General features: G+C 36.8%; 1 protein-coding gene across 1 annotated transcript; it reads left to right on the top strand.

The window, feature by feature from the left end:
• Positions 1–2,117: 2,117 nt before the first annotated feature.
• On the top strand, positions 2,118–3,995 carry LOC132131343 (SLAM family member 5-like). The gene is made up of 3 exons (XM_059543363.1): positions 2,118–3,008; positions 3,147–3,443; positions 3,539–3,995. Exons 1-3 carry the CDS (start codon positions 2,702–2,704, stop codon positions 3,700–3,702), a joined length of 768 nt encoding a protein of 255 aa, XP_059399346.1. The 5' UTR covers positions 2,118–2,701; the 3' UTR covers positions 3,703–3,995.
• The last annotated feature ends 5,009 nt before the right edge of the window (positions 3,996–9,004 follow it).

Below are 9,004 nucleotides of genomic sequence, written 5' to 3'. Positions count from 1 at the left end.
CAGAGATATGAATTTTTGCTCATACTGCCCAGCCCTATACAGAAGTGTACTGGAGGTTTTTTTTCTTTTCTTTTTTTTTAAATTAAAACATGGCTGTCGCCACGTCATGGTAAGTGCACCGTATAGTTTCCTGCTTTTTTGTCCTTTGCCAATCACACCTATGTAGAAACCATTGAGACTAACGTAACACACTTAATACTAGCATCTTTTTAGTTGGGCTTTTGTATAAAAGTGATCGCGTTGACATTCGGAAAAGCAACACTCTTGTTATAGTTAGACATTACTTAACGATCATGACATAAATATTAAAAACAATACAGGGCATTTTTGCCTCATATCTTGAATTATCTTGTAACCTGATAGCCTTCATCTGACACTGAAAAACTCTCACAATGTGTTTTTTTTTTTGCAAAGTTACAAAATGTCAGTTCGCACATCATTAAAACAACAGTTAGGATAATTAGTAGGCCTACACGATAAATATTGCACACTCCTTGCTCATTTACTTTCTCCGTTCGAAGCTGTCCAGTGCGTCAGAGTGTAATTTAATATCAGAGTTGTGATTAAACTTACATGTTGGTGTTGAGATAATATTTTTTTTCCATTTCTCTTTAGCCTGTCCGTCGTTCCAGGCCAAATGTCTTTTTTTGGACATGTTTAAAATCACAAGAAAATTGCCACACAAGCATCAGTTACAACGCATCTATCATCAAAGAGATTGGACACCTCTGTGGGCCGCATTTGGCCCGCGGGCCGTATGTTTGACACCCCTGTTATAGAACAAGGAAGACATCAGCCCGTTTTTATGACAGTGAAAACAGCGGTATAAAATTGTGTGAAAAATACTGTGTTTTTTTACACGCGAAACATGAACACATGTTATATTGCACACTGTTAACACAATCAAAGCTTCAAAAAAGCACAAAAAACAGGACCTTTAATCAAAATAGTGTTTAAAAATTACTTTCTGTTTTACTTTGTGTTTGTATCGACCATAACGCATAAAAGCGCAAAACAATGGGAACATTAAAGAAAGTTCTTTAAAAAAGTAACTAAAAAGTTACTTTTAACAGTAATGCATTACTTTTTGGTGTAAGTAATCAACAAAGTAATTGAGTTACTTTTTTAATTAAGTAACTAGTAACTGTAACTAGTTACTATTTCTTAGTAACTAGCACAACACTGCTTACGATATTGTTTTTAGATACACAGCGATAGTTTAGAAAAGTGTTTTATAATTACTATTCCCCGTCTCCAGTTCACTCACGTGTTCGAAGATGAAACATTACACAGAGGATGTTGCATTCTTGGAAACAGTAGCCCATGGCTACATCATTTCAGCAAATGTAGCAGGTAATCCAGGCATTCCATGCATACAAAACATTATTTTACTATTCACAGTATACATGCAGCTTACTGCAATATAGTAGGAGTTGTGTGAAAGTATGCCATTCCGAACACAGCTTCTGTACTGATTTCAGTGTACTTGAGTTATATTCAGCAGATTCTGGTAAATATAGTAGGTCATCCGGGTAATTGATGCATACAGAAAATTTCACCCTATGCACAGCATACATACTGGATACTGCAGAAATAGTAAGGGTATGATAGTACGGCATTTCCAACAAATAAACTGTTTTCCCAGCATAGTTTCGTCAATGACGTTTTTAGCTTTTTACTCGTATTGATCCGAATTGAAAACTGAAATAATATGTTAATAATGACAGATTGCTGGTAGCCTAATCAATCAGTTCGTGGTTGCCATTGACTTCCATTATTTATTTTTTCCTACTATGGAAGTCAATGGCAACCACCAATTGTTTAATTACCAGCAATCTTGAAAATATCTTCTTCTATGTTCAACATAAGAAAGCAAGTCATACAGGTTTGGAGCGACATGAGGGTGAGTAAATGATGAATGAATTCTAATCTTTGGATGCACTGTCCCTTTAAACCACGTTAAGCTGTTTCCTTATAATGGACTGATATGGGGGAGAAAATGCTTGACCTGATGTTTTTGAATGTCCCATTGAAGGAATCTGAATTAAAAATAAAGCCAACTAACAATACCCACAACTATGCGAAACTGCTGTTGATCTACTTAATTTTTATCCTCTCTCCCATAAACATAGAGGAAAAATAAAATCATAAGTTGTGAGAAAAGCTGCACCTTTTTCATGCAATATTTAATGTTCTTAGTAGCTATCTCAGATCAACTATGTGCGCATTAAAGGACTTTCAGCACTGGGTTACTCACGTGATTAAAAAAAAAACACAGTTCCTGACAGGTAACTTGAGCTGCAGGTTTTCCTCGAAAGGTAACGTTCTTAATGTAGGCCTACAATTAAGAACGCAACGAAACAGGTTATTGACTAGTCAACATTATTAAATCACAATTCACTCAAATCTACACCAAAATGAAGAGTTTCTTTTTATTTTCATACGTTTTACTTTTGAAAGGTAAGTGTTTAAAGAGTTCATGAGACTTTCTCTTTCACTTAGCTTGCTAATGTTTGTTTGAGTTCAAGTTTATGTATGCTATTTGTAAATTCAAGTAAAGACGTGATTAATTAAAGTAGAAATAATTCACTTATGCATGTAACTTTTGTAAAGGTTTACTTTAGTTCTTAGCAGTCATGTGCAAATGTTCAACTTGAATCTCTTTTGAGAAACAGGTGTGTTTGGTGCTTCAGATGAAGAGATGTCGGTGACGGAGGGAGATTCTGTCACTCTACACACTGATCTTACTGAAACACAGAAAGTTGAGCTGATACGTTGGAGATATGGACCTGATAGTGCTCCTATAGCTCAACTCAACAGAGAGATTAATAAGATCTCATTTGATGTTCTTGACGGGAGATTCAGAGACAGACTGAAGCTGGACGATCAAACTGGATCTCTGACCATCACAAACATCACAAATGAACACAGTGGACTCTATGAACTACAGATCAGCAGCAGAAACAAGGTTTCATCTAAGAAATTCAGTATTGTTGTTTCTGGTGAGTGATTTGAATTTGATCCATACTTGTGTAAGTTAAAAATCTAAAAAGGTACTTTTCTGCAATATGTGGTTAATATATGGCTTATATAATATAGCTTTTGATACTGATAGGGAACTAGATAAATAAATACTCTACTTTCAGCTCGTCTGCCTGTTCCTGTTATCAGCAGAAACTGTTCTTCATTATCCTCATCATCATCCTCAGAGCAGAATTGTTCATTGCTGTGTTCAGTGGTGAATGTGAGTCATGTGACTCTCTCCTGGTACAAAGGAAACAGTTTATTGTCCAGCATCAGTGTGTCTGATCTCAGCATCAGTCTCTCTCTACCTCTGGAGGTGGAATATCAGGATAAAAACAGCTACAGCTGTGTGCTCAACAATCCCATCAGCAACCAGACTCAACATCTGGACATCACTCAGCTCTGTCACACATGTTCAGGTACAGCTCATATTAGTTGATTTGTTCTTTTATTCTCTTGTTCTATAGCACTTTAAAAGTTGTATTTGTTAACTCTCTCTCTGATCTCTCTGTAGTGGATGGATCGAGTTTAACCACAGGAGACGGCTTATCTTTAGGTCACATGGTGCTGATCTGCGTTGTTGTAGTTGCTGTACTAGTCTTGGCTGTGGTTGGGATGTTCAGTATCTACTGGAAATATAGAAAAACAGATCAACCGCGTAAGTTTACTCACATTTAACCTGTTAAATGTCACTCACATTTTTGAACATAGACTTGAAAGTGCATGATCCAAACCTAAATTTTTATAATTCATGACTGAAAACATTTTGTGACATGATTTTGATGTACCATTTTCATGATAATGCAATGTTTGAATTTAAAATGGGTTTCAAAGGATGAATTTTGAGATTTTAAGTTTTCAAGTGATATATAATTTCTGAGGATTTCTAAAGTGTGATAGAGAAAAAGGCAATAAAGAAGACTTTCTTTTGACAAAGGTCAAAACTTCTGTTATGATGCATGGTTTTTGAGGTGCACTCTAGCCATAAATTAATCAATTACTTTTCCTACATAATTTTTAATAAAAAAGATTGGTAAACTATCTATTTAGGAGTCTCAGAAAACAAGTGAATTGTCAGAACAAACAAACAAAAGACCAGCAATAGAACAAATAAACACTATAGAACTAAGTTACAAATTAAATAAACAGTGATTTAAATTCTAATATTCTAATAATTCTAACAATCAAATGTTAAATACAATAGCATATGAATTAAATATACATATTAATGCTTTTTCTTTTGTTGTTTTGTAAACATTAATGACAGAGAGCAACAGGTTAGGCTGTTGTCACTTTAAGACCTAATGCATGGATGTCATGTACTGAAACGCCTTCAGTCTTCTCCCTTTTCTGTCATTTAAATGCAATTACAAAGAAACAATGGTTTTCCATGGTTTTTAATCAAATATAATGCTTGTACTGAATGTTTACTCTCTGTCTGGGTTCTCCAGCTGATGATTTAACTGAGACACATAAACTGAAGACAGTCTCTGCAAGGTTGGGAGAGTCAGTCACTCTAAACACTGGTGTTACTGAAATACAAAGTTTTGATGTGCTGCAGTGGAGGTTTGGAGAATTAAACACAGAAAACACAAACCCATTCACCGTCATCGCCAAACTGAATGGTTTTGATGAGCAATCCACACACAGCAGAGTACAGCTGGATAAAATAACTGGTTATCTTACAATTAAGGACATCCGATCCACAGATTTTGGAATGTATAAACTGAATATCTCCAGGAAGGGGAGAAATGTGATTTGCAAGTCATTTATCGTCCGAGGTGAGAAGCTCAAATCATTTAAGATACATTAACAAAAGATAGATTATCTGAAATGACTGATTAATTCATGCAGAATTCACCAAATCTGAGATAATTGTTTCATACAATAATCTTTTGATGTTTTTTTATACAGATTCCGCAGAAAATGGAGAGAACGTCCAACAGGAGGCAACAACATTAATGAATGGAGAAATTACGGAAAACACTTCTCTATAGTGACTGTTACATTTAAATAAAACCATTCTGCTTTTATGAGCTTTTAAAACTGGAAAAAATTCTAAAATGAAAACTGCATGCTATTAGCCTGTGAAAAGTAACATGACAGAGGGTTTCTTTTTTTTGTTTTTATGGTTATTTTTTCAGTCTGGGGATGGTTGTTTAGGGGTAGAAAAGTGAAGTACAAGTCAAGGTGTGGAACCAAATGTTTTCTGTGTAAACTTTGTTGATGAGTCAGGACAGATAAGCGCTATTTGTTGGCCCCAGGGAAAAGTAAAAATAATACCAGCACAGTCAAAGGTTGTGATCGAGGCATGCACACTTGTTCGGCCCGATAGGAAGGGTTATGTGAGCTTGGTAGAACCATGTCACGATGATGTATTGCCAGGCCTGTTATTGGTAGCCTGATCATTGAGCGCAGTTTCAAATGGTAGAGTTATAGTCAGAATCTTAAACCTTTCTCCAGTTCCGTTGATGCTTTTTCAGAGTTGTCGGTTATGTCTGATGTTGAGTTGTGTCAATTAAGGTCGCAGGGAAATGTAGAGTTAAGACCATTGGTTAATGAGACTTTGGAGGTCCGTATTGCCCATCTAGATTTGGTCTTCAACCATCTATGGGGACTTTGTCAAACTCAGTAAGTGTTCCCTTTTCCAGAGTCAAGTTCATTATTTGGGCCATGTGATTGCAGAAGGAGGGGTGTCATCAGACCCAGAGACGTTCCGGGCAGTGGTGGCCTGGGTAACCCCTCAAAATATTACTCAATTGCATACTTTTTTATAGATTATAGGTGTTTTATAGAAGACTTTGCCCAGATTGCAGCACCACTGAACGCAATGTTGTGGGGGACATCAAAGCAACGTGCAGTACCAGAGGTGGAAAGTAACGAATTACATTTACTCGCGTTACTGTAATTGAGTAGCTTTTTTGTGTACTAATACTTTTTAAAGTAATTTTTTAAATTTGTAATTTTACTTTTACTTAAGTATATTTTGATTGAAGTATTGTACTTCGCTACATTTTGAAAACACATTAATTACTGAGTAAAAAAAAATTAAAATAAAAAAAATAAATCGCTCCCTGGAAACTACGGCAGTAAATAATGGGCAGGAGGGCAAACTGACGCTAAAATCATAAGAAAGATGCAGACGGACAAAACAGGCGTTAGTGGTGCAGACACCGCTGAAAACGAAACCGCGTCATATTCTGAAGTTGAACTCGAAGGAAATGAAGTGAACCCCTGGCCATATGTATGCTCTATTATGCTGTGTATGCTGTACTTGCCTAGGAAGACCAAACTAGCAGCTTATAAAATCTCGACAAGACATCAACCCTTCGCAAGAAGAGGTAAGCTAAATAATTGCATCGTTGCATTGGTGGTTAAAATGAAGCTTTGACATTTTAGCAAGAGGTTTTGCACAAATTAGCCAAAAAGACAGTGGTGAGGAGTGTGCTATTTTTGTTTTAATGATGTGCGCGCGCATTTATAGTGCGTTCTTTCACTGTGTGATTCAGTCTCCTAAAATGCATTTAGAATGATCACAAAATTGAAGATATAGGGGCAGAAAATTCAAATATTTATATAATTTCATATATTAAATCAAAATCACACAAAGAATGCCATCTTTTCCTCCAAAAATCATCATGAATATATACATACAGTTCAGTAAACAAGTTAATCAAGAGACTTGCGTTTTAGACACCATATTGCCTTTTTTAGCTCTATTTCTACAACAGAAAATAATTCCAAACACAGCCACCAAAGCACAGTTTTGCGTCTCTGAGCAACGTGACAGTGTTTCGTTTCTGAATTAATCAAACGTTTAAATGATTCGGTTCAGTCGCAATGACTCACTTATTAACAGTGACTTGCTGACACATACTGGCCATTTTAATTTCACATTTAAAGTAGGCTATCTTTTGATTTTTTTAAATAATTAATTTCTTATTATTTCAAATGAGTATTCAACATTTTATGTCTTGTATATCAAAACATTATTCATGCATTTGTAACTGCAGGTTAAATGCATTCTTGTCCAGCACTACACAGTGTGATACATCTAAATGCCACTTCCAATTAATCTTCTGCATTTCCTCTGCATTAAAAATTAGTTTGTTGATACTGATTTCCCTGGCAACAGCCCAAATGTATTATTATTCTAAATAACTGATTCCTTTAATTAAAAACAACTACAATAGTTTGAGATTAATAGACCTATCCCAGGGGTGTCAAACTCAGTTCCTGGAGGGCCGTAGCCCTGCAGAGTTTAGTTCTAACCCTGCTCCAGCACACATATCATGTAGTTTTCAAATAAACCTAAATTATTAGATTAGCTGGATCAGGTGTGTTTAATTAGGGTTATATCTAAACTGTGCAGGACTGTGGCCCTCCAGGAACTGAGTTTGACAACCTTGGCCTGTCCCATTTTTGACTCCCTCCCACTGTTAAAATGTAACTAAGTAATTTTTACTCTGAGTAAATTTTAAATGAGCTACTTTTTACTTTTACTTGATTAGATTTTTAGACTGGTACTTTTACTTGTACTTAAGTAAAATTTCATTAATGTAATGGTACTTTTACTTGAGTAGAATATTTTTGTACTCTTTCCACCTCTGTGCAGTACTCAACCTGTGTCCATGCCTTTGTTCCAGTTACTGAGGAACTGGAGGAGGGTCACGAGTTCGAGACAGTGGTACATATGGATCATGGAGACAGGCCCCAGTCTGTTGGCCGAGGAGAGGAGGGCCCAACGGACTGATCCAGTGCTATTACGACTCTGGATCTATGCGGACAGAGGGAGAGGGCCCTCTCCAAGAGAGCGAGCAGCAGAAGATCAATCTACCCAAGTGCTGTTGCGACATTGGGCCCGCCTCTGTGTGGATCAGTGACTGCTGTGTATGGAGGTATGTGATCCAAAGACATTTAACAAATGGAAGCAAATAGCAGTGTCTGCATTCACAAGTTCTGGAATGGTTGCATGATCATGCAGGACACCTGGTTGTTTTTATCTTTGGGCCAAGACTGGTACGAGAAGTGGAGAGGTTGTGCCTTCAGTGTGTTCGATGCAGGCTGCACAAGACTCCTGCAAATAAAGTGAGTCCCCCTCTTGTATCTAAACAATCAGAATACCCTCTTCAGAATGTTTCTGTTTTTATTTTTTTGTCACTGGAGACTGCACTCTGTAATATCTTGGTTATGATGGACCACCTCACTCATTATACCATTGTATTTTAAAACAGAGACTGCTCAATATTGGTCTTACTGAGAAGGCAGCTTGAAAATTATCTCTCAGATAGGACTCAGTGCGTCACCTTTGATGGTATCTCTTCAGGTTTTTTACAAGTTGTATCAGGGGTCCCACAGGGATCGGTGCTGGGCCCACTTTTATTTACCATTTATGTAAATGACCTTGGTTCAAATGTCCATAATGCTCTGTTTCATTTTTATGCTGACGACACAATTATTTACACCTGTGGAGAGACCCTTCACCAGACTTTTCAGTATCTGCAGGATGCCTTCGACACTGTACAATCTCGGATGTCCGACTTGAAGCTTGTGTTGAATGAAAGTAAAACCAAGACAGTACTGTTCTCAAATATTAGGAACTCCACAACTATCCTTCCAAAAATTTTTACTCTGCAGGGAAATCTAATAGAGCGTGTGGCTGAGTACAAGTACTTAGGGCTTTTACTTGACGACCATTTGACTTTTAAAGCTCATATCCAAAATTTAGCCCAGAAACTTAAAAGGTTAAAACTAGGGTTCTATTTAAGGAATAGGGCCTGTTTTTCTTTTGTAACAAGGAAGAAATTGGTCGAGTCTACTTTCCTGCCTCCTTTGGACTATGGTGATTTTTTTTATATATGCACGCCCCTAATAAATATTTGCACCAATTGGATTCAGCTTATCATGGTGCATTGAGATTTATTACAGGGTGCAAGCCTTTCACACACTCTGTATAATCTAGTCCAGTGGCCCTCCCTTG

This window comes from Carassius carassius, chromosome 48, assembly GCF_963082965.1.
Source record: "Carassius carassius chromosome 48, fCarCar2.1, whole genome shotgun sequence".
Taxonomy (NCBI): Eukaryota; Metazoa; Chordata; class Actinopteri; order Cypriniformes; family Cyprinidae; genus Carassius; species Carassius carassius.
The sequence above is the reverse complement of the archived record's forward strand: the minus strand, read 5'-3'. Positions and strand labels throughout refer to the sequence as shown.

Excerpts from the sequence above, each read along its gene's own strand:
- LOC132131343 (XM_059543363.1), top strand. The coding sequence starts at position 2,702 with ATGTCGGTGACGGAGGGAGATTCTGTCACTCTACACACTGATCTTACT. Across the intron at positions 3,009-3,146 it reads TATTGTTGTTTCTGGTGAGT|CTCGTCTGCCTGTTCCTGTT; the intron begins GATTTGAATTTG and ends CTCTACTTTCAG. Across the intron at positions 3,444-3,538 it reads GCTCTGTCACACATGTTCAG|TGGATGGATCGAGTTTAACC; the intron begins GTACAGCTCATA and ends ATCTCTCTGTAG.